The sequence below is a fragment of the Callorhinus ursinus genome, unplaced genomic scaffold (genome assembly GCF_003265705.2).
Source record: "Callorhinus ursinus isolate GAN/ISIS: 27379988/994484 unplaced genomic scaffold, GSC_fseal_2.0 scaffold12, whole genome shotgun sequence".
NCBI lineage: Eukaryota > Metazoa > Chordata > Mammalia > Carnivora > Otariidae > Callorhinus > Callorhinus ursinus.
In genome coordinates, this window is record NW_027397074.1 from 69,567,056 (window position 1) to 69,591,616 (window position 24,561).

Genomic DNA, 24,561 nt, shown 5'->3' on the forward strand with positions numbered 1-24,561 from the left:
TATGCACAAACAATGAATCATGGAACACTACATCAAGAACTAATGATGTAATGTATGGTGGTTAACATAACAATAAAAAATTATTAAAAAATGTGTGTGTGTGTGTACACACACACACACATATACATACAATGGAATATTATGCAGCCATCAAAAATATCTTGCCATTTGCAACAACGTGAATGGACCTAGAGGGTATTATGCTAAGCGAAATAAGTCAATCAGAAAGACAATTATCACATGATCTCACTGATATGTGGAACTTGAGAAACAAGGCAGAGGATCATAGGGGAAGAGAGGAAAAAAATGAAACAAGATGAAACCAGAGAGGGAGACAAACCATAAGAGACTCTTAATCTCAGGAAACAAACTGAGGGTTGCTGGAGCGGAGGAAGGTAGGAGGGATGGGGTGGCTGGGTGATGGGCATTGGGGAGGGTATGCGCTATGGTGAGTGCTGTGCACTGTGTAAGACTGATGAATCACAGGCCTGTACCCCTGAAACAATTCGTTATATGTTAATATAAATAAACTAAAAAAATACAGTGTGATAAGTGCAACTGTTGAAGTGTGTGCAAGGGACACAGAGAAAGTGATTGGTCTGTGGGAAGATTTCAGGAAAGGCTTGCAAGAGGATGTGACAACTAAGTTGAGTATTGAGGAATGAATTTTTTAGGTAGCAAAGTGGGGAAAATATATTTGATAGGGGGCAAGAACATATGCGTGGAAAACATGGAGAAAGGAAACCCATGGTGTTTGGGAGGAAGTACAATTAGTATTGTTTGGTTAGATTGTGACGTTTTGGGGCGTGGGACAGGTGGAAATGGTAAAAGAGAAGATTCTAGAGGAAGGACCAGTGTTTTGCATGCCAAGCTAGAGTTTGAATTTAGCATTGGCAATAGGGAGGCAGGAAAGAGTTTTAAGAAAAATCACTGGCAGGTGTGTGAATGATGGATTAGAAAGATGTGATGGTGGAGACCTGGAAACCAATTAGAAGGCAGTAGTCCAGGTGAGTGATAATGAGACCTGAATAAGGACAAATGGTAGTGGGAACAGAGGGGAGCCAGATGAATTCAAGAGACATTTGGGGGGTAAGATGAAAAGGAGGGGGAAAGAAGGAACTTGCTGGCATCTATACCCAAAGCTGCCAGTCTCTTTAGCCTCATTCCATTATGTTACAGGTATTGGTGATTGTATGTGGGAGACTGGGGTAAATGGTAATATCATTAACCAAGATAGAGACTATAGAAGGAAGCACAGGTTCTCTGGAGTCCGTTTGTAGTGTGGGAAGGAGGACATGGAGAAAGGGTAGTGAATTTAACTTAGTCCTTGTTGAGTATTAGATGTGTGTGCACCATTCATGTGAAGATGAACACAAGGCAGGTAAATATATGCATCTAGAGTTTGGGGTAGAGATCAGGGCTGGAGATGTAGACTGGGGAGTCTTTAGGGTACTCTGAGTCGTTCGGTACTATGAATGAATGAGATATAGAAGACTCACCAAAGATCTCTACATAGTTAATAACTACCCAAATATCTGTTCTTTGGCCTTCAGTTTATCACATGAGAGATAAGGCCGTATAAAATTTTATTCTCATTTATCCAATCCATCAGATTCTTCTCAAAGGCACAGCCTGCCATTTCATACCCTTTGCAATAGGTGGCGCTGACGCCCGGCAGGGAGAAGGCGGCTGCACAGGTTGGGTTGGGGGCGAGGGGCCGGTGCACGGAGGTGGCGACGCTCTAGCCCAGAGCCGGGTATTCGGTGGCTTGGCCGGGTCGTCCCTGGGGACTGGGGTAAGTCCCAGAACCTCTGGCCGCAGGAAGCGCATGCGCAACCGTTTCCCCCAAACATGGAGTCTTGTAGCCCAGGTCTTACCTGAATCAGGTAAGAAACGGGCGGGGCAGAAGTGACCCTCCACCCTCACCCTCCCAGGCCACCCGAAGAGTGGGTATGGCCACACTTGGGGTATGTGGATAGTGTGCGTGGAGCACACACCCATCCTGGGGACCAGGCTTTGACTGATAATGGCCCAGGAGGGCGTGAGGGTATGCTGGGCGTGCAGGACCACGCTGGGGTTCGTGGGTGGCTGCGCGAGGTGTGCGCGCCACACGAGGGCCACGTGGGCGAGGTCCTCGGTCGTCATCTCCCAGAACTTTGGGGTCGGACGAGGACACAAACCCTCGCCCTCGGCGTGACTGCCCTTACAACGTTAGTCGGCTTGACCGCCCCTCCAGGGAACCGGGACTCGAGTTCCTGGGAGGCTGTGCCTTCCCACTCCGGGGCAGCCGTAGTGGTCGTGGTCAGGAACGTGGCAGCCACAGGGGCCCGGGCGAGTGTGGGGTGCGGGGACGCGGCCACACGGCGCAGGGAGGGTAGTTAGCCCTGGGAGTTGGAGCCACTCGCGGGGCGGTGCCAGGCAAGAGTGGTAGTAACGGGAGTCGGGAGGCAGCGCTGCAGGAGTAGCGTGGGTGGGGGCACTGGAGGGCACGGTGGGGGAGGACAGCTGAAGAAGGTGTGAGGTGATGATAGCGATCGAGGAAAAGCGAAACACCTGCTTCTGGGTTGACTCATCCAGGCTGGGGGAATAATCTAATGTGGAAAGGAGTTTAAAAAAAAAAGTGAGTTGTGCGTAGTCCTCTTCCCCAGGCAGCTAGGAAATTGCTCGTCTGTCTGAAAGAAGGTAGCTGTTTTCCTTAGAGGACTGTGGTGAGCATCAGATGAGATAATACATGTGAAAGGCAAAGAGCTGTAAAAATGCAAGAGACAATTTCGAATCCTTCAACCTGTTTATCTGTGTGCGTGTGTAAGATGTACCGTCAGGTATGGACCAGCGGGATGGGACCAGGTGTGGGATTATGGGATGTGCCCAGTAACGCAGAGGGTGTGTAAAGATACTTTAGGGGGGCCCAGTGACACTGTAATCTATAGTAACAGCTCTGTGTCGCTTAGGTTCATTTTATCTGGTTAATGGATTACTCCCCTTTTGCTTCTCTACCACGTATCTTTTGACCTTTTTGCAACCAAAGACTTTTACCCAGAAATGAGCCTGAAGAGGAAAACACCAGTCACCTTGGGGGCATATTGATTACATTTGGCTGAGAAGGAGGTTTATGTGATTGTATTGATGATTTCAATTTGTCTTGCCCTCGGCACGAAACGTCATGTTGTACAAAGAGTTGTGGGCTGAGGAACACCCAGGGAAGACCTAGCTCTGGATTTGACTCTTCAGTAGAGGGGTCACCCTGGCCAAGTTCCAGTACCTCTCTGATCCTTAGTTTCTGTCAGATGGGAAAAGACCTTTAAGGTCATTGGTGCATTCTTCCAGAGCTTGCATACCTGCCACAGGGTTACCCAGCCCCTAGTGACGGGGATCTTGCCATGTCCCAAAATGGCTGAGCCACTCAGTCTCTCCAGACAGACCTGACTGTTGGAAAATTCTTTATGTTGAATCGACATCTGTTTCTCTACAATTTGCACTCATTGGAGCCATACAGAATAAAATGTCTAATGCTGCTTCCACAAATATTTGAGGACTGCTAACACATTTCCTTCTTCCACTTACTCCACAAGGCTTCTTTTCTTCCAACTAAACATGCCCAGTTATTTTAAACAGGGAGGCAGTGTGGGGTATTGGAAAGAACGCCAGCTTCGGAGCCAGACACATCTGTGTTCAGTTCCCAGTCCTTTACATACTAACACTCGATGCTCTGAGCTGCTGTATCTTTCTCTGCAAAATGTGGATGAAAATAGTCCTCTCGCTGAGTTATTGTAAGGATTAGGGATAAATTGGTGAAGATCCATGCTTAAAATATGAGAGCGGTTATACCTTCAGTGACATAATTTGCAATGCATTTTAGGTGAGCTCTGAACAAATTCCTGTTTAGGTGTCTCCTAAATTGCTTTGTAAAACAGAATAAAATACTTTCTCTGAAGTCTGACTAGCAAAATAGAGTAGGATTAATTTATTCCCGGTGCTTCTCTGATGACATTCTGCAATCTACAATGGCATTTTTGGAGCCATATCACATTGACTCACTGTCACCTAAAGCCCTAAGTCTCTAACACGTGCTGCTGTTCAACCAAATTTCTCCCATGTTGAACTTCTTCCATTTATTTGAGTCGATAATTATAGATGGCTCTTCAAAGTGGCAGTCCCAGTTCTGTCTCATTGTCTTCAGAAATATCCTTGTGCTTGTCATAGTGTGGGTCTCAGACCGGGGTTAGAAAAATACGATTATTGAACGTAGGGTACGAGCCCCGCTGATCTCATACCGCTGTTGTACAATGAATGCTGAGCTTTCGACACTAAGTTTTGCAAAATCCGAGGTCTTATTATGTGGGACCATCTTAGAATTGGAATGTGACAGGAGTGTCTGATAAGCTGCTGGTTGAGGGAATGCGCTGCATGGGATGTCAGTGGAGTGTGGTGTCTGTATTCAAGAACTGAAAGTGTACTGAGAGCAAACCGGAGGCAGACTTTGGATTTATGTATGGTTACATGTTATCTCAGGCACTTGGACTGTTTTATACCTTGGGCTAGATTCTCCCTGGTGGAGGAAGCTTCTTTCTGGAAGTAAGGCAGGCACATTTAAGAAATTCATTAACCCCTTGGCTCCTGGGGCCTTGTTGCTAGCATTTTCTCCCTCGACTTTGGAAAGCAAATTCCCGGCTTTAGCGAAGCCGACCTCTCCTAGTATCCTCTGCATTGTTCAGACTACTTTGCCTCTGCACTGGAGGGTCTTCTGCATCCTCTGCACTGGAGGGTCTTCCGAACAGGAATGTTTTCTTCACCTAAGCTAGTTCCGGGTTTGAAGTCCTCAGCCCTAGATTCCTCCTTCTCCAATGAAGTTTTTCCTAGCCACTCTGTTTCTCTTGAGCACCCGACTCAGAATTCCTGTTGTCTTCAAGAGCTTCCTTGGTCCCCTCTCTATCCCTCCCCCCAGCAGTTTCTCGTAACTGCCCACTTGTTCTGTGGCTTTCAGAATAAGATCCTTTGTAAGCGCTCAGTCCATTAAATACAAAACTGCCTTCATCTTGGGTGCTGGTGCTCCTGGTGCGGTGAGAATGAAAGTGTGGAATCCGTAGGACTCATCGGTTCCATTGACAACAAATACGAAAAAAAAATAATGCAAAGATTGTTATTGTTGTCTTAATTAAAATGGGAAAACCTGTACTCCGTTGAGCGGACTGATTTAAATTTTACTAAGTAATTAATTCAGTCTTTAAAAGGTGGTAGTTAGGGGCGCCCGGGTGGCTCAGTCGTTAAGCGTCTGCCTTCGGCTCAGGTCATGATCCCAGGGTCCTGGGATCGAGCCCCGCATCGGGCTCCCTGCTCCACAGGAAGCCTGCTTCTCCCTCTCCCACTCCCCCTGCTTGTGCTCTCTTTCTCGCCGTGTCTCTCTCTCAAATAAATAAATAAAATCTTAAAAAAAATTAAAAGGTGGTAGTTAAAACAGGTAATCTTCTGTTAAAGGGAGTAATTTATATTTTGGTAAGTAACCAATTAAGTCCATAAAGGGTCTACATCCATCTGTGGCTTCTCACTTTCTTTAGGACAAATTCCAAACTCCTTAGGATGAAATACGCATTGTAGCCTAATTTTTTGCCCGTCCTCGTGGACCCAAAGGACTTGCAGTTTTCCCCAGAGGTTGTGCAGTCCTGCGCCTCCGTGCTTTGCAATTGCCGTCCCCTCTGGTTGGAATGTTCTTTGTCTTTCCGGTAAATGTCTATTCATCATTCAAGACAACCCTCCCCCCTCCCCTTAATTACTTCCTCCCCTGTGCGCCCTCAGATTCTTGTACTTATTCATGCAGTATTTATTAGGGGCCTGCTTTGTGGCTGGCACTGTGGCGGGCTCTGGAGATACAAAAGGTGAATAATACTTGGGCTCGGCCTTTGAGGGCCTTACGTGTTAGGGGGAGGGGGCCAACCTGTCACAGAATGTTGCCAGGAAATTAAAGGGAAAATATAAGCAGCTTCAGTTCTTGTCTGTCTTCCCCACCGGATGGTCAACATCTTGTTCTGGGGCAGGGGCCATTTCTCATTCATCTTCGTATCCCCTGCTTTTAGCTCATTGTAGATGCTAAAAAAAAAAAAGCGTTCGTTCATCGGACACCAGAAGTGTACCCTGGATTGTGCCACACGTTTTGATGATAGCTCATAAGTGGTGGTTTCTCCTGTGCCTGGTTGGTGGCCCTTGCCTCCCAGTGCACTGTTAGGTGCTGGGTGGCCTTGGGTCTGCTCGGATGGTCTGGCCTTTTGCGATTCGTGCTTGCCTGCGCTCTGGGCTGCGGCGGAATGGCCCCGGGCTGGCGGGCGTGAGTGGAAGGAGAGGCTTGCAGCGCCCCCGCTGGAGGGAGCCGGCACTGCTTGGGCTGCCTGGCTCGCTCGCATCGCTCGCATCCCGCGCGCGCCTTCGTCAGAGTTTTAAGTTTATAGTCAGAATATGAACATAGGCACTGTGATTCTCTACACTTTTCTTTTCAGAGGCATAATATATGCCTTTCAAAGGATTATAGGTGAAGAAGAAAATTCCTTCCCTCTTTCCTGTACCGCTGCGGCCTTGCATTGTGATTCCATCGTACATCTAAAAAAGGGGGAGTTTTAGTCTCATAATTGTGAAGATCATTATTTCTGGCGCAGTACAGGCCCTCTGCTGGGAGCGGGTGCTGCGAGAGGGCTGCGGCGGGGCTCTGGCATGCGGGCCACGTAGTGCTGCTGCAAAGGAAACGTGCCTGGCGCCGTGGCCATGGCAGTGGTTGAGAGAGAGAACCCAGACTTTTCCCCAAGTTTTGCCCTTCTTGCTTCCTAACCACTGTCCCCCGAATCAGCCGATGAGATAGGTAGTAGGCCCAGCAGAGCTTATCGTTCCCTAACCATTTGGTTGTGTCCTTTCTGCTTACCCATAGTTAGGGACCTAGGAGGGGTTGGGCACTTGAGGACCGCTGCTTTGGTCTGGGTACTCGCGTAGTTCAGAACCTATGCCTCGGGCATGGTGCAGACTGAGAGCAGGTACCACAGTTGGCCGCCCCGAGCCCCACTGCACCTGAGGTCGAGTGGCCACCTCGGGGTTGGGGGGACTGTGGGTGGTGGTCTGTGGTTGGGGGTGTGTGTTGGGATTTCGGGATCTGTGGTCGTCTTTTCCAGCGGCGTAAACTCAGCAGAGGAGGATTTCTGCTGCGGAACCTGGAGCTCAGGGTTGGGGGGCCTGTGAGAGAGCAGCGGGGTGCTGGCGGGGGTCGACAGCCCTAAAGGTGCCCCCTAGAGGAGCTGCTGTGAGAGGATGCTCCATCCCTGCTGCGGCGGCAGGGCTGCGGGGAGGGGCTGTGGGGAGGGGCGGTGGCCGTGGCGGGAGGGGCACTGCGGCGCGGTGGGCGGGCCAGGGGCGGGGCGCGGGTGGGCTCTAAAAGTCGGTGCCCACTCGCTCGGCACTGTCGCGGCAACCAGCACATCTCGGTGCTTCCTCTGCGGCAGCCGCACCTCGCGCAGTGCCGCAGCGCACGCCCGGGTGGCTGCTCGCTGCTTGCCGCGGCCGGCGCCGCCCTCGCAGGCTGTAGGCTGTGCCCGGCTGCCGGCCGGCCTGCCCTGCTGCGGGCGCTGCGGCGCGCGGTGCTCCAAACCCGTGTGCCGGGCGGCATGGGATAAGACGCGGCCATGGTACGCCGAGATCGCCTCCGCAGGTGGGTGCACGCGGCAGGCGCGAGGGGGTGTGGCTGGCTCCAAGCCGGCGTCCCGGAGAGGGTGCAGCCTAGCTGGTGGGGACTCTGCGTGTCCGTGCCATAGGTGTGACTAGAACTGCCAGACTGTGACTCCCGCAGTGGAGGGAAAACCCCCACCCGGGGTTTGGGGGGGGGGGGGACGCACCTGCCTGTCCTCTGATTCCTGTCTGCCTACTTGGGAGGGAATGTCACTCCTGGCACGCAGTAGGATTTTGAGCTGGAGATCTCCCAGATTTGGTATTTCTGTACCCTGGTATCGCTCTGATGCGATTTAGGATTTTTAGACCCCAGCGTCGCCGTGGCGCAATTTAGGATTTTTAGACCCTGGCGTCACCCTGGCGCGACTTAGGATTTCTAGACCCTGGCGTCACCCTAGCGCGATTTAAGATTTCTAGATCTCGGCTTCGCCCTAGTGAGACTTAGGATTTCTAGACCGCGGCTTCGCCCTGGCGCGATTTAGGATTTCTAGACTGTGGCTTCGCCCTGGTGCGATTTAGGATTTCTAGCCCGCGGCTTCGCCCTGGCGCGATTTAGGACTTCTAGACTGCGGCGTTGCCCTGGTACAATTTAGGATATTTAGACTCTGTCTTCGCCCTGGCACAATTTGGAATTTTTAGACCCCCGGCATCGCCCTGGCGCGATTTGGGATTTTTAGACCCCGGCATCGCCCTGGCGCGATTTAGGATATCTAGACCTTGATATCGCTCAGATGCGATTTAGGATTTTTAGACCCGGCATTGCTCAGGCACGATTTAGAATTTCTAGACCCCAGTGACGCCTTGGCGTGATTTAGGGTTTTTAGACCCTGGCATTGTCCTGGCGTGATTTTGAATTTCTAGACCCCTGCATCATCTTGGCATGATTTAGAATTTCGAGGCCCTGGTATTGCTGTGGCACGATTTAGGATTTCTAGACTCCGGTATCACTGTGGCGCGATTTAGGATTTGAAGACCCTGGTATTGCTGTGGTGTGAGTTAACTGCATAGGTGTGACTAGAACTTGCAGTACCATATCACCGAGGTGTAAGTATTTTCCAGATTTCTGTAATGAGAAGCTAAGTGAGAATGATGATGTGATCAAACTGTCATAATGTTACACATGAATTGTTTGCATTGGTTTACAAAGTAGTTCACAGCTTCACCGCGATGCTGGAAGGTGGCAGGTTTGGTGGTATTAAATGTATTTTTTTCCTCTTTACAAGACGAAGAATTCAAGGCTCGGAAGGGTTGATTAATTTCCAGAAGGTTTGTTACCTGGGTTTGCTGAATTTATACTCTTGACTTGTGGCTCATCAAGTAATGGAAATTTTGGTCAAAAAATGATTAATCCCATTTGGCTACTGACTGCCAGATTGCTTCGCTACTAAAAATCCTAAAATGTCGTTAAGGGCATTTTTACCGAGTAATTAAACCAGAAAAAGGCTTCCTGAAAGGTTGCCTCTTTTCTTTCTTGGAGTGAAAAAGAAGGAAGGTATAGAGGGTGGGGGTGTCCATGAGTGGAAAATGCACAGTCGTTGCCCCCCGAGGCTCCTCCCCCCCTCCTCCCTCCACCCCCTCCACCTCAGCCTACCCCACCCCCCTCCACCCCCACCCCCCCTTTACCGCACCCCCACCCCCTCTTTACCCCACCCCCCTGCACCCGAGCCCCCTTGCAGGGAGCCTCCTTCTGCTTGTTCCTCTAGTACGCCCCTCCCTGGCTCTCTGCTGAGTCATTGCGGATATTCGTCCGCTGGAACCCCTGAATGAATGAGATGAGGAGTGGGGCGGGGGTTCGGGGGGTGGGGTGGGTGGGAAGGAGTGATGAAATGTGAACGTGCAAACGTAGGAGCTGAAGTACGGGACAGATGATAACTAATGATACACAAACATACTTTTTGTCATCTCATTTTTCAAGTAGATACTGGGATGTAGCCTGCTGCTATTGTGGGGTAAAAATGGTGATATGATGATTGGGGGCATTTTTGGGGAATCATTTATAATGTTGAAAGATACAACCGAATCATTGGGTCTGTTTTCTGGACAGCTACTAAGGAGGAAGAAAAAAAAAAAAAAGACTGCCCTAGTGATGCCAAAAAAAAAAAAAAAAGAGAGGAGCTGCTCAGTCTTTAAGGCACGTGGTGATTTGGCCCCTGTGGGACCACAGCCTTATTTGTTTTAGAGTTAAAAAAAAAAAAAAAAGGGATTTTGTGAGTTGGATTAGTTTGTGATGGATAGGGATTGTGGCCAGATTACAGGCAAGATGGTGGAAGGGTGTGTGTACACACAGAGCCTTTTCTGCCAGGGCTTTAACAATTCATTTCCCTAATTTATAGCTCTATTTTCTTGACAACTCTTATTTTCGTTTTAGAAGGTATTTCCATTCTGGTTATTTTAGAGAACTTGCATTCTACTGATAATTCTTTTCCTGGTGACTATTAGCAGTCATAAACTAGAAACAGAAGGAACTGTGTCTAATTCCTATTTAGCACTCCTCATTGTGAGTAGACTGACTTGGACCTTTGAAGGTTGGGTGTGCAAACCAGTGCTTTCCTTCCAAAGACAAAAGCGATTTTCAGATGTTGACTATGAGCTCTGCCTCATTTTTTTGAGGGGTGTGCAGGGTGGGTAGCAATCCTAAGAAATTAAATAAATGGGAGCTGCCTCAAGAGTCTAAGAAAAGCAGAAATATAATCTGCTGCCCTGACCTCTCAAGAGATTAGATCTTGTGGGTCCTGACAAAGCTGCTTATGGTGGAAAACACAGTGTACCTAGCTTCTTACTTCCGCGGACTGTTTACCTGGAGCAGTTTCTCAGCACAGATCCGGGGAGTAGTACCAAGTGGGGCTTCACTGGGGTCAGAGAGTTGAGAAGTATTAAAAAATCAAAAACAGCTCTCTGCTTAAGGATATGTGATGCTTTTCTAAACATTAGTAAAAGAAAAAAAACTACATATATGTATCTTTCTCTATATTTAACATTTTACTGGTGAGGGCTGGTGGGTGGGTGGTAGAGCTTTTAGAATAAATATGAAGGAAATCATTTTTTTCTGGGGAAGCTTTGATAAAAGCCAATGAAAAGGTGCACAATACTTAACTTCCTTTTACTTTACATAAAAACCTCTTCAGGTTTTAGGAAAACCACAGTGGCGGGGGGCGGGGTGCCGAGGGATTAAAGTGGGAAGGAGAGAGGGAAGATTACATATTAAAATAATATATTTTTTCCTTAAAATTAGAATGGTGCATAGATACGGCGATTGGAAAGCAGGGAGAGGTGTGCTTACGTTCTTCTTGGTAAACTTTCTGCCATGGTTCACATGGAGGGCAAGGTAGTCCCCGCATGGCACAGAAATTTCCCGCCCCATCTGACCGATTTGGGGCTTGTAAAAGCGCGCAGCGTCATCCGACTGCTTACCCCAGGTCTCTGATTTTCTTTACAGGATGAGGGAGTGGTGGGTTCAGGTGGGGCTGTTGGCTGTGCCCCTGCTGGCGGCCTATCTGCATATCCCCCCTCCCCAGCTTTCTCCTGCTCTTCACTCATGGAAATCGTCAGGCAAATTTTTCACCTACAAGGGCCTGCGCATCTTCTACCAAGGTAAGAACAGGACTGCTGGAGCGCCCCGCACGTATAATAGGCTCCGGGGGTCCCACCAAGCTACTCATTTTGGGTCTGTTACTGGTTTCTTTTGCCCCTCAGTGAGGGAGGGGGGAAAAACCCCTTTTTCTGTGTAGTGTGCTTGAAGGAATGGGTTAATTCCCCTCAATAACTCCATAGCAGGGAAACTCAAAGAAAACTGTTGGGGGTGGGGGGCGATGGAATTGAGATTCCGATTTCTGTAGAACTGACTTTTCCGTGTAATTTTTCCTCATAACCTCATTTGGATTGATAGATACCAGTTTTCTCTTTTGGGCGCCCCTAGTGTTCAGTAGATAGCCCTACCACGGGTTCTAGTTCCCTCCATCCCTGATTTCATTTTATTTTCTGGAAAGATGGTTTGTTATATGCATAACTAAATGTGATTTAAGCCTTATACCTTTGTATAGATTAATTTGCTAATGATTATTATGACTGCTACTTATCAAGTAATTACCATATGCTAGTCACTGAATTATGTTCTCAACCTTTGTTATTATCTTTAAGATTAACTATCTTTACAACAGTACTTGGAGATGGATGCCATTAACCCCATTTTATAGGTAAAGAAACTGAAACGAGATTGGAAAAGCTATCTTTTGGGCGGGGGTCAAGAGCAATAACGAAAAATGTTTGTCATAAACCGTTTTTCATTATTGCTCCTGACCTCCTCTCATTTGCGATATTCAAACTAAGTAAGTATATACTTTTCTTTATATTGGTCATTTGGTTGTTTCTAGTTTTTCAATGTTTTAAATAGTTAATGTTGAAGGGAAATCTTCATGTATATGTTTATTTTTTCCATATATTTTCAAACTATACTACTTGTAAGTAGAATGATTTTATTTGCATGGGTTCTCAAGAATAAGTATATTTTTAAATTGCTTCTAATTAAATTATTTTTGTAAACCTTATCAAATCTCATGCCACTGGCAGGATGTATGAATGTGTCACTTTTAATCTAATACTTTAAAAGCAAGGCATTTTACTGTTTATTTTTTTTTAAAGATTTTATTTATTTGACACAGAGAGATAGCGAGAGAGAGAGCGAGAGAGAGAGAGAGAGAGCGAGCACATGCAGGGGGAACGGCAGGCAGAGGGGAGAAGCAGGCTTCCTACATGAGCAGGGAGCCCGATGTGGGGCTCGATCCCAGGACTCTGGAATCATGACCTGAGCTGAAGGCAGCGGTTTAACCAACTGAGCCACCCAGGCGCCCCGGCATTTTACTGTTTAAATGTTTGGCTAATTTAAAAGATGTTTCTGCATTAAAAAATGTGCATGTCAGTATTGCTTAATCCTTTTTTATACTTGATAGAATTGTTAATAGTTTGAGCATTATGCTTTTGATACTGGATTGGCTCTTCCGTAGGAGAAATAAAAGTGCTGGACAGACAAGACAAACTAAGGTGTCCATCAGGTTGAGGAAGAGTTGCTATCTTTTAGAATATTTTTGTGAGGCCCTTAATGATAAGGTAGAGGATCTGCAGTGTTTATGTTGTGATTGTGTACTTTTAACTGCGCAAGTTTACTTTTACTGTGGAAAAACAATTTACATATTGATAATACAGAATAAAGGAAGAAATGGAGAAGTACTTTAAAAAAATATAGGTGAAATGAAGCAGACAGCCTTCCAGTATTTTCATATAAAGTGTGCTGTTTACAAGTCTTTAATATATAAAAGAAAATAATCAAATGTCTGTTTTTACCTAAAGCAGTAAGCTTCCATTTTAAAAAGGAATTTGTTATTTTTATTTCATTAATTTAGGCAGGGTTTCTTGTTCTTTATACCAGGTTACTTCGATTTTAATATTTCCAAGGTTATTGTTATAAGCAGTCAGCCTAACTGATTTCTTTCCTTCTTCCCAGACTCTGTGGGTGTGGTTGGAAGTCCTGAGATCGTTGTGCTGTTACATGGCTTTCCAACATCCAGCTATGATTGGTACAAGGTAATGAAATCAAATTTCTAGATCCTACTGTGTCTTTAAAAATCCAAAATCAAGGATTTTGTTGTCAGCACTGGAAGGTTCTTACGTATTTGAATTGCCTAATAAAATAGGATTAAGTGTAGAACTGTCTCATTTACTGTAAGGGAGTAAAAACTCTGGTGATCTGGGAAGGATCATTGCCAAGTTTAAAGTGCTGGAGTTTTCCCCTCATGGAGATTAGGAGTAAACCAAGAGGATCATCTGTGGGCCCGTGGTAGTTGCATGAGATTTTCCCTTTATCGAAGTCTGTTTGTTAAGCCAAGATGGGAATGAAATTCCTGTGCTGTAGGTCGGAGGAGAGGAGGTGCAGGATCACAAAAGCCAGATCATCTCTTTCTTTCTTGTAGATTTGGGAAGGTCTGACCCTGAGGTTTCATCGAGTGATCGCCCTTGATTTTTTGGGCTTTGGCTTCAGTGACAAACCAGTAAGCAGCATCTAGATGGGACCAGTGATGGGTGGGGGAGGGGGCAGACCAGGACAGAGGGTCAGGCTGCAGACAGATCTGCACTCATGACTTCCTACTGTATATCTGGGCTTTCTTCTCCCTAGAGACCGCATCACTACTCCATATTTGAGCAGGCCAGCATCGTGGAGGCACTTTTGCGGCACCTGGGGCTCCAGAACCGCAGGATCAACCTTTTGTCTCATGATTACGGAGATATTGTTGCTCAGGAGCTGCTTTATAGGTCAGTGAGGTCATAGACTCTTCTGTACTATTCACGGGTCTTACTGGTTTAAGATGCTGGAAAAGTAAATTGTTCCTGGGTTCCTTCTAGCCCTTTTCCCTCTTGGGAGTTTGTCTTCAGCTGCTGAATTGGTGTATGTCCACTCAGATGTGTTTCCCTCACCTGTTTCTAGGTTCAAGCAGAATCGATCCGGTCGGCTTACTATAAAGAGTCTCTGTCTTTCAAATGGAGGTAATTGCCGTGGTGGTGGGTGGAAAGTGAAGTGTAGCTTTGAAGGGCCACAGGTAGATATCACCTTGACATCTAAATGGTAATCTGATGAGACTGCAGGCAGACACATTTAAACCAGAGGCCCTTGACCTTTTTGTGCCATGAACTACTTTGGTGGTCTAATGAGATTTATTGACCCTTTTTCAGAATAATGTTTTTAAATACAGAAAATAAAATGAATAGGATTATAAAAGAAATGGGTTATATTAACATACAGTTCATAAAAAGCTGTGTTGTGGTAATAAGTGCTTCTTTGTAAAAGCATTGCATAGCGAGGTCTATGGGTAGGTCTAGCGAGCACCGTGCTCGGGGTTGAGGAGCACAAGTGACAGTTTGCACTGTCTGCAGCATCTGCACTGGGTTATGCATATAGTTGTGATGAAGCCACGGGTGCTTCTGATACTCCTCTGGTTTGCTGGAGAAACTTAATTGGTAGCAGTGCCAAGTTTCAGGTAGAAATTAGTGAACCTCTGATTAGACCTTTTGGAGGAGTTTCTTTTTTGTGTGTGTGCCATGGAGCACAGCTTGTAAATCCGTGAATAATCCACACGTCCCCTGAATACCATAAGGGCAGGTTGGGACAGGAGTCTATCCCTTTATCAGCAATGCTCAGGGCTTTCTCCCATTGACCCTTAGAAAAATGGAAAAGGAAAAACTCTCGTTCCCCACCCCCCAACACACTCCGCCCAGGGACCTACCATCCCTGAAAAAAATCTGGTGGTTTCTTTTGCAGCCCAAACCATGAACAATACTAGGTGCTCTGAGGAATGGTTAGAAAGGCCAAGGGGAGTCAGGGCTTAGTCATCAGCATTATGGATGATCACGTACATTATCTTCCCCCGTTTCTCTACTCTTCCAATGGGGAGAGTAATCCCAGTGGGATAGAATTTGACCTGTTAAACACAGAATTCCTTGGAGAAGTAATTAGATGACAGAACTAAGTTTTATTTGTAATCCTGTTCCTGGCAGTGATGGCCCCCAAAGGTGACAGTAAATAGGGACAATAGTCTCCGATAATGGGCCTAAAGTTGTTGGTAAATGACTAACATAAGTCTCTTTTTCTCCTATAGGTATATTTCCTGAGACTCACCGTCCTCTCCTTCTCCAAAAGGTTGGCTACTCCAGTCACAAAATCTTTAGTTTTTAAGATTTATACCAACATAAATAATGCTAGGACCTATATAAGGGCCATACCTGCTGTAATGGGCCATAGTGAAAATCCTCTCCTCAGGAATTTACATGAATAAAGTTAGTTTTTTCCTTCTTATGCTGATAAAGCAATGGCAGCGGCCTCTAGGTAGAGCCTCATTTCTGAGAGTAAGAGATCAACAAATATTTGGAGAAACAGAGCTATCTAGAGATTTGTATCATTAGCATGATGGCTGAATAGATCAGATCCTAAAGTTGAATGCATCAGTTAGAAGCCTTAGGGATTTAGTGAAGTGTAGAAATGTAATCTTAAAGGGAATTACAAAGAGGTTTTGTCTTCCGTGAGAGAATAGGTAGGCAAAACAAAAAACGAAAAGCCAATAAACAAACATTTCGGTAGAAGGACATTTGACTAAAGTCCTTTTTTAGTTCCTAATAGAAAACTTTTGTCCTGGTTAGTGGTTTTCTTTCTCTCAGATCTTTACTTCTTTACCTACAGCTTCTCAAAGATGGAGGCATGTTGTCACCCATCCTCACTCGATTGATGAACTTCTTTGTATTCTCCCGAGGGTAAGTCATTGTCAAAGATTGATTTACTATAGCCTGGGAACAGTGTAGTGAAAAGTTGCCATTAAAATTCTGGGCCAAATCCTAGGGTTTGATACTTTAAAACGAAGATGTTGGCCACCTGCCAGGGAAGTAGTAGAAGGAATTCATAAATCAGTTAAGGGTCAGCCTGCGTGACCTGTGAGGTTCCAGTCATATTTGACATTCTGGATTCTTCTCACATGTGTCTTCCTGCTCTCTCGGGCTCTTTCAGTCTCACCCCAGTCTTTGGGCCGTACACCCGCCCCTCTGAGAGTGAGCTGTGGGACATGTGGGCAGGGATTCGCAACAATGACGGGAACTTAGTTATCGACAGGTAAGAAATAACACTTTGCTTTGGTTTCCAGAGAAGCTCTTTTTTGTTGGGGGGGGGGGCGGTGTGGAATGGGGAAAGGTAGAAGATTGCTTGTTTTGTTCCTTGCTGGCTTGTTCCCTCTCTCTCTGACCTGTGAGGCAAACCAAGAAGTCATGCACTGGTCTTTCTAAGAAGAAAGAAATTGAGAATAGAGAGCCATCAGCGTAAGGCACGTGGCACACAGTTTAGATAAACAGCTGCAGATTCTGATGCTAATTCTGTTTCTACCTGGCCAGTGACTTTGGCAAATCCTACTTTGGGCTTTTTGTGAATATTAAGTGCCTCAAAATGTCTAATCATGGTTGTGAAAGGAGCCTAGTACATGTCTTTTTTTCATGTCTTTTCTGTAGCAACAGTGACTGAGAAGGAGAGCTTTCCATCTTATACAAAGAATGCTCACGACTTGATCCAAATGAGAATGCAGCAGCTTTCGTTTTAGGATGCCTTTGCATTCCTAGAACAATAAAGATTTCTCGTTCTACTCTGGCTGACTTCTCTGTCCTATAGTCTCTTACAGTACATCAACCAGAGGAAGAAGTTTAGAAGACGCTGGGTGGGAGCTCTTGCTTCTGTAACTATTCCCAGTGAGTAGTTCTACTTTATATCTTGATAGGACTGAGGGACTATGGGTCTCAAGTAATTGCCAGATTTAGCAAATAAAAATGCGAGACATCCAGCTAAATTTGAATTTCAGATATATAACAAATACTTTTTTAGAATAAGTATGTGCTTTGCAATATTTTGACATATTTATGCTTAAAAAAATCATTACTTATATGAAATTCAAATTTAACTGGGCATCTTTTATTTAATCCGGAAGAGCGGTGACACGCGTTGTAGAGTGCCGCATCTGAAACAGCGGGATGCTGCTGCAGGGGTAGCTGGTTCCACTGTCAGGACTGGGGGCGGGACTGGCTTTTGCGCTGTGCGGCGTGCGTGGCTGCCACGTTACATGCTGAATTGCTGGGACAGAAGGCGGTCTAGATGACTAATCGAGAGGCTGTAGGTGGTTTCTGCTCATTTGTCTCTTCAATCTTATAGATTTAAAAAGAAAAAAAATCAGTGCAGTGTTTCATACATAGTAGTGCTCCAGCAATTAGTGGTTGATTTAAATGTCAGTGGTCAGTTGTAACTGGAGAGAGACCTAAATAATGACGGTATTCTGGATGTATAGGAAGAGAACATGGAGCGCGAGACTTAGGCCTTTTGGTTCAGGCACAGAGGAGCTGGAGGAGGGACTGAGTGTCTCCATACAGGAGAACTGTCCCAAATGAACTGTTGGCTTATTCCCAGAAGTTCCTTATAACCTACTTATTGAAAGAAGCTAGGTTTTCTAGCATAAATCAGTGGGACTACATCAAACTAAAAAAGCTCTGTACAGGAAAAGAAACCATCAACAAATGGGAAAGATATTTGCAAACCATGTATCTGATAAGGAGTGAATATCCAAAATATATAAAGAAATCGTACACTCAGTAGCAAAAAAACCCAAGCCAACTAAAAACTGGGCAAAGGACATGAATAGATATTTCTGCAAAGAAAATACAGGAAAGGCCTACTAGGTACATGAAAAGAGTTCAACATCACTGGTCCTTAAGGAAATGCAAATTAAAACGACAATGAGATATTACCTTACACATGTTAGAATGGCCATCATCAAAAAGACAAGACATAAGTGTTGGTGTGGATGTGGAGGAAAGGGAAACCTTGTGCACTGGGGGTGAGAATTTAAATGGGTACGGCCACAGTGGAAAATAGTCTGGAGGAGTCTCAAAAAATTAAAAATACAACAGCCATATGACCCAGCGACTCCACCTCTGGGAATATATCCAAAGGAAATGAAAACACTAATTTGAAAATGTGTCTGCACCCCCTTGTTCGTAGCAGCATTGTTTACGACAGCCAAGACATGGAAACAGCCATCAATCAATGAATGGATAAAGAAGCTGTGAGATACACACACACACACACTGCAGTGGAATATTATTCAGCCATAAAATGGCAGTCTTACCATTTGTGACAATAGGGATGGAACTACAAGGCATTATGCTAAGTGAGATAAGTCAGAAAGAAAATACTGAATGATCTCACTTCTGTGGGGGCTCTGAAAAACCCCACCAAACTCAGAGGAAAAGAGATTAGATTTGTGGTTACCAGAGGTGGGGGGAGGGGAAATTGGAGGAAGGTAGTCAAAATATACAAACCTACACTTACAGGTCCTAGGGATGTGATGTACAGCATGAGCACTACAGCTCACAAAGTTGTTGGGAGAGTAGACCCTAAGAGCTGTCATCACGAGGAGAATTTTTTTTCTTTTTATTGTGTGGTAATCATTTCAAATATACATAAGCCAAACTGTCATACTGTATGTTTTAAACTTACATATAGTGATATATGGCAATTATTTCTCAATAAGACTGCGGAAAAAACCATTTTTTTTTGAGGGAGGAGAATAGATGTGAGAGCTTTAGTAATTCATTCCTTTTCTCTTTCCTAGTTCATTTTATCTATGGGCCATTGGATCCCGTAAATCCCTATCCAGAGTTTTTGGACCTGTACAGGTGAGTCTCCCTCAGGGGTCTTTGTTTTGTTCCTCATGGTGACAGTGGTGAACAGGTTAGCCACTGTCTCTGCCCTCGCTGGCTGTTCATCCAGGAAACATATTAGAAAAGGATGAACTGGGGAGTCTTCTTTTCAGAAATGTAAAGATGAAAAAACTCAGTTATACGTTGTCTTGATTTATTAGGCCTGTTTTCACTGTCATGGTTACTACATATTCCTAGGTGTACAGGTAAGAAAAAGCTATCATGTGAACCACGGAGTGAAATACATTTATTTTAAGAAATGTTTGCTTTAGTTTGATCATAAAGCTAACTCCTCCACCTCAGCTGAGCAGACGAGTGCACTATGGAAAAGTGCCTTCTCATCGGTTATTTTCTCTAGGTACTTACTCAGAAGGTGTTGGAATATGAAATCTTGACTATGTCACATAAGACTGTCCCATACCTTCACTTGGCCTAGCAGAAACAACCCAGTAGTAAATAGTGTGCATTTAACTAAACAAAATGCCTTCCCCTCATCCACTCCCAGGGTTAAGGACGGTCTGTTGTTATGTTTACTTGGACAGGGAGTTGCTGAGTGGCCCACTTGTTTGATGCCTCATGCTTCTCTAAGGAGCTGGAAGTCATCCTGCTTGGGCAGGTGCTGCAAAGTGTTATATGCTCAGGTTGTTGTCTGTTGGATTATGAACATTTAAGAACTAGTCTGTTTATGTCGTAAATGGAACTGGCAAGTTTATCTGCCTAAGATACAATTCCAAAGTAGAAGGTGAATAAGCTCTTTGTTGGTTCCTTCCAGTGTGGTATGTCCACAAGAGCCTTAACCGGGGCTGCCCACTGGCTTGCATCCGTCCTCTCCCTCCAGCCTTAAGTTCACCTACATGCTGTTCTCTTCCACTAGGAAAACGCTGCCGCGGTCCACAGTGTCGATTCTGGATGACCACATTAGCCACTATCCACAGCTAGAGGATCCCATGGGCTTCTTGAATGCATATATGGGCTTCATCAACTCCTTCTGAGCTGGAAAGAGTAGCTCCCCTGTATTACCTCCCCTACTCCCGTATTTGTTGTGTATTCCACTTAGGAAGAAATGCCCAAAAGAGGTCCTGGCCACCAAACACTATTCTCTCACAAAAGTCCACCTGATGCACATCGGTGATCAGCATATAGTAAAAAGCCCGCAGAAGCTCCCGTTAAGGATGGCCCTAACAGTCCACCTCCCATTCTTCTCACATCTGAGCAAGTGTATGGACTTGCCTTTGCGCTATTAGGAATTTCTTAAAAGTCTTAACACTTCTATGGACTTTTCTGAAATACCTAGAAATGCTCATTTCTGGCCTATCCTTGACCGGAGTCCTAAAGTAAAGCATGAGGAGAGGGTGTCTCCTGACCTGTCCTTGAATGGCTTTAAGGGCACATGCGTTTTTAAGTTCTCTAAGCAACACAGCTTCAAGTGAGAGTGAGTCTCCCTTGTAATAACTTGGGATTTCATTTCATCAGCTGCTTTTAATTATAAACATTTTGTTAACATAGGTTTTGGTTTGAATAATGCAGTATTCTAAGTATACTTTAAGACTATGATTTACCTACATGTATTATATGTATTTTCTAAGGATACTAAACCAGCAGATACTCTGGCAGAGTAGTGAACCTTATTAAACAGGTTTAATTTCTGAATACACACTGAATTAAATTCAGACTATTTACAGAAGTTCCTAAAATCATAGGATACTAAAGACCAGTAGCATCCGTGCCAGAGATTTACTGTTATTAGCTAACTCTGACAGCGAGTAACAGTCTGACTCTTCATACCTCAGTGCTTCGAGGCATGTCCCTCCCGAGCTGGAGGGGAGGGGATCGTTGTATAGTCCAGGTCACCGTACCGAATGTACAGAGATTCCTTTTCTGACGACTGATTAACTTAACTTCTCATTGGTTGTCTCAGAGAGACATCCTCTTGTAGCTCATAATTCCTGTACTTTACAGACAGGAAAGTTCCAGAAACTTTATGAACAAATTCTGAAAGACCTATGAGCAAATGGTGCTGAAATTTTTTTTAAGCCACAGCTTCACTGTCTTAGTCGAAACAGGAGGATTAAGTGATTATTTTAAATTTTTTTTTTTATTAGCAACTTCAAGTATAACAACTGAAACTGGAATAAGTGTTTATTTTCTATTAATAAAAATGAATTTTGACAAAAGTGGACTCTGGCTTCCCCTCCCCCACCACCCCTCTGGGATAAAAGCTTTCCAACATTGTCAGGAGCTTTCAGACACACATTAAATTAAAGACTATAATGAGGTTAAGCAGCTGGGGTAGAGGATAGTATTTGATTTGCAAGATCACCCAAAGCTGTACTATCATACCAAGGTTGGCTGAGTGTAATAAAAAAAAAAAAAAAAAAAGGAAAAAGAAATTTACATGCACAAGGACAGATAGATACTTGCTTGATCTGCTGGCTCAGGGCCAAATATTTAATTTGCTTCTCCAAAGACATTAATCTTTAAAAGTAGGATTCTGGGAAATTCATGCCACCAGCCTAAAAGCCCACTGACAGTGAAGTGTGCATCGACTTCATCTTGCCCAGTAAAAATTTATCCAACAGAAGCTAAGATAACATCTACAGGTGTTCCCTCTTTGCTTCTGACAGTCACCTGCATGGTCACTCCATCTGCTAAGGCCAGCCTGGACCTCACCAATAAGTCATAGCCACCTCTGTATACACCTGAGAGAAAAAAAGCAAGGAAAACTAGATTAAGAACTCAAAACAAGCTCTGAATAATGAAATATGTCATGCTCTGCCTGCATTTCCTTTCTATTATTTTAGCTTTTCTAGAGATCTGTGTTTATGGTGAGAATTGAATCCTGTGTACAAACTTAAGTAATCTTTTGTATACCCATGATACCAGGCACATAGAAGGTATTCAGTAGTACTGATCTGGAGTACTCAGAGGCAGGTGGCATTGGTATCTGCGGGAGAGATTTAAGGGTTTTAAAAACAAAAACAGCCTAAGGATAGCCTGCAAATAATTAAACAGCTAAAACAAATTATTCACATTGACAGGGCTGCAAATTGTGACTCCTATGACGGGATAACGGATAGTAGCAGGGCCTGTGCACACCCCTTCCTATCTTGCGACCAAACAAAGGGGGAATCTGATGGTGGTTTCTTACCTGCCAGATAGAGGGAATGGGAATTCTTGTTCTCCGGTACTTTGTCCGACCTCTCACATGGCTGCATGCCCAGAAAGGTGGTGATGTTGTTGACAGCTTCTGTGTTGAGAAGACAGATGCAACTGTATCAGGAAAGCTCAGCCTAGGGGTCTGCCTCCGTCCCAGCAGGTGCTGAGGAGGGAAGCCACCAGACTAGAACCTGGTTGACTCAATTAGATGATGAAGACAGGATCCTGGCCTTTTCAGCAAAATAGTTTATGAAATGTTTAAAGAAAAGAGATACTCTGGAATAATAAATATGCCCATTAGGTTTTATCCTGCAATACACCGATAGCAAAATTGTTCTCACCTTCGAGAGTTTTGGTAGAACTGAGGGCAAAGGTCTCCTCTTTCTCAAAGGTGTCTCCCACCTCTTCCCAGGCAGCAGCAAAATTAGGCTTCAGTACTTTCTGAATGTGGTCAGACACAGTCACTTCAAGATCTTCCAGCTAGTAGGTAACAAGCAGGGGTCAGTAAAGTCCTTCAGTACACCACAAGGACAGAAGGGACTGATTAGAATGGTTTTATCATTTGGTGTTCTGTCCTTTGCAGGAGCATAGGAAAAAGTTTACCACCAAAGTAGTTTAAGTTCTGTGGTCTAGATAGATCTAACGATGTAGGCCTTAGCAAAGGAAAGCAAGAAAACAGGACATCTGGCAAGGGCTATATTCAGATCACCACCTATAACCCTGGGGTATAAAGTAGTCATGCTGCCATACCTAACCTTCGTGTTCGGGCCAGACAGGGCCTCTGAACATCACATTCACTCACAGCCTGATACTGGTTCAACTTTTCCCTGCATTTTGTGAAGGCTTTTTCAGTCCATCATGGGACTACATTAGAAGCAAACTAAACGCGGCTAAATAAAAACAGAAAAAAACCCAATACTTCAAATAAAACTCATTGATCTCCATGAAAATCATGTAATTGTTTCATCTCTTAATCATCCCTATTATAAAGACATCAAAAAGTGAGTTTTGTTTTAATCGGTCATTAAGTGGTAAATCCCAGTTCTCTTGGGCATGACACACTCCTCTCACAGAGGAGGATCTGTCCAGGTCCTCCTCAGTTGTGATCTGTTTGGGAAGAATAAGCCCCTAAGTTCATGTCCGATGTCGCTAGCAGCGTGGTCTCTGCAGGCAGAAGTCACTCGATGGTGCAAGGGCGTCAGAGTGCATGTCCGTGTGGGGGAGACTCACCACGTACTCATCATCATACCCCTCCTCAGCTGGAACCCCAGTGTCAGGGTCGCAGTCCCGGACCGTAAACTTCATGGTGCAGCTGAAGGTGCCTGCAACTGGGGCAGAAAGGGCAGGCGAGCCTGGGTCAGGGCCGGGGCAGGCACGGAGCCCCCGCCCGAGGCGCAGAGAGCCCCGTCTGCACACGGCGCTGCGTTCTGTACCGTCAAGCAGAACACACGCAGCCTCTGCTTCCTAGGGTGGTAGCTCCAGAGCCTGGGGCTGGCCGACAAGGCAGTCTCACAAAATCACTTTAAAAACCATCCCCCACCGTGGGTTAGAATAGCACAGAAAAGACGACATGGGCAACACCGTTTTCGTATTTGTATGAAGCAAGCAGCAGGGGAGAGAACTTTGGGGGCTTTTTGCCATGCCTGTCAAGAGTCTACATGTTGAAAAATGTAAGAACCATTACTTTTAGGAGCTGACAGAGCAGAGCAAAAAAAAACAAAAACAAAAACCCAAAAAGCACACAGGTCATTAAATTAACACTAAGTACATCAAGAGTCTCAATATCAATATTTTATCTTTAGACTGGACTGACAGTGGGTCCACAGGCCACCAGAATGAATGTGCTTTATGTCAACTTTCAACCTACAGTGAGGAGGTCAGTAGTGAGGTTCTGGCATTGGTATAGTCACTGTCTTAAAATGGAAAAGCAAGTGAGCCTCATTGTTTGGGGATGACCGGTAGAATAAGGAAGAAATGGCGATCGGGGATACATTTTTGGAAAGGGAAGTCTTCATGAAGAAGATGAGATTTTCTGAACTGTTGGAAGGAAGGGATTTATTAAGTGTGGGTGAAGAAAAGGCATTTAGGATCAGGTACAAAACATACTAGAAGTTGGGGAGTAAGAGTCATCTGGGCGATAGGAAGGACAGGGAAGAACAGACTCCGACGTAAAGACCGTATATGACAAGCTGGGTAATGGGACTTTCATCGGCTCAGTCTCAACTTTAAGCTGCCTCCCTCCCTCCTTCTGGCCAAGTATGTGGTCAGTGGCAGTACGTGTTGACAGTGGACATGCAGACATTAAATCTAATGTGTCAGATCCTTAGGTAAAAAGATGACTGGGACATGACTGCTGTCTCCAAGAGCGATTGTCTAGGAGTTAAATAGGAGTGTGTGTGTGTGTGTGTGTGTGTGTGTGTGTGTGTGTGTGTGTGTGTG

The 24,561-nt window shown here is 45.1% G+C and overlaps 2 protein-coding genes across 3 annotated transcripts in view; one reads left to right on the plus strand and one right to left on the minus strand.

The window, feature by feature from the left end:
- Positions 1 to 1,803: 1,803 nt before the first annotated feature.
- MEST (mesoderm specific transcript) lies at positions 1,804 to 21,138 on the plus strand. 2 transcript variants are annotated; one of them, XM_025865589.2, is made up of 12 exons: positions 1,804 to 1,886; positions 11,135 to 11,289; positions 13,196 to 13,275; positions 13,662 to 13,739; positions 13,865 to 14,001; positions 14,174 to 14,232; positions 15,342 to 15,382; positions 15,920 to 15,990; positions 16,241 to 16,342; positions 16,889 to 16,965; positions 18,879 to 18,942; positions 19,841 to 21,138. In XM_025865589.2, the coding sequence occupies exons 2-12, from the start codon at positions 11,136 to 11,138 to the stop codon at positions 19,956 to 19,958; spliced, it is 981 nt and encodes a 326-aa protein (XP_025721374.1). In that variant the 5' UTR covers positions 1,804 to 1,886; position 11,135; the 3' UTR covers positions 19,959 to 21,138. The 2 variants fall into 2 exon arrangements, with proteins under 2 accessions (XP_025721374.1, XP_025721373.1); XM_025865588.2 differs by lacking the exon at positions 1,804 to 1,886 and adding an exon at positions 7,443 to 7,681.
- Positions 21,139 to 21,380: 242 nt separating this feature from the next.
- COPG2 (COPI coat complex subunit gamma 2) overlaps positions 21,381 to 24,561 on the minus strand; it is a 95,590-nt gene continuing 92,409 nt past the window's right edge. The window contains exons 21-24 of the mRNA XM_073899207.1: positions 23,353 to 23,450; positions 22,464 to 22,602; positions 22,115 to 22,213; positions 21,381 to 21,665 (exon numbers count right to left, since the gene is read on the minus strand). Of these exons, the coding sequence (XP_073755308.1) occupies positions 21,535 to 21,665; positions 22,115 to 22,213; positions 22,464 to 22,602; positions 23,353 to 23,450 (467 nt within the window). The 3' untranslated portion in view covers positions 21,381 to 21,534. The remainder of the gene's footprint in view (positions 21,666 to 22,114; positions 22,214 to 22,463; positions 22,603 to 23,352; positions 23,451 to 24,561) is intronic.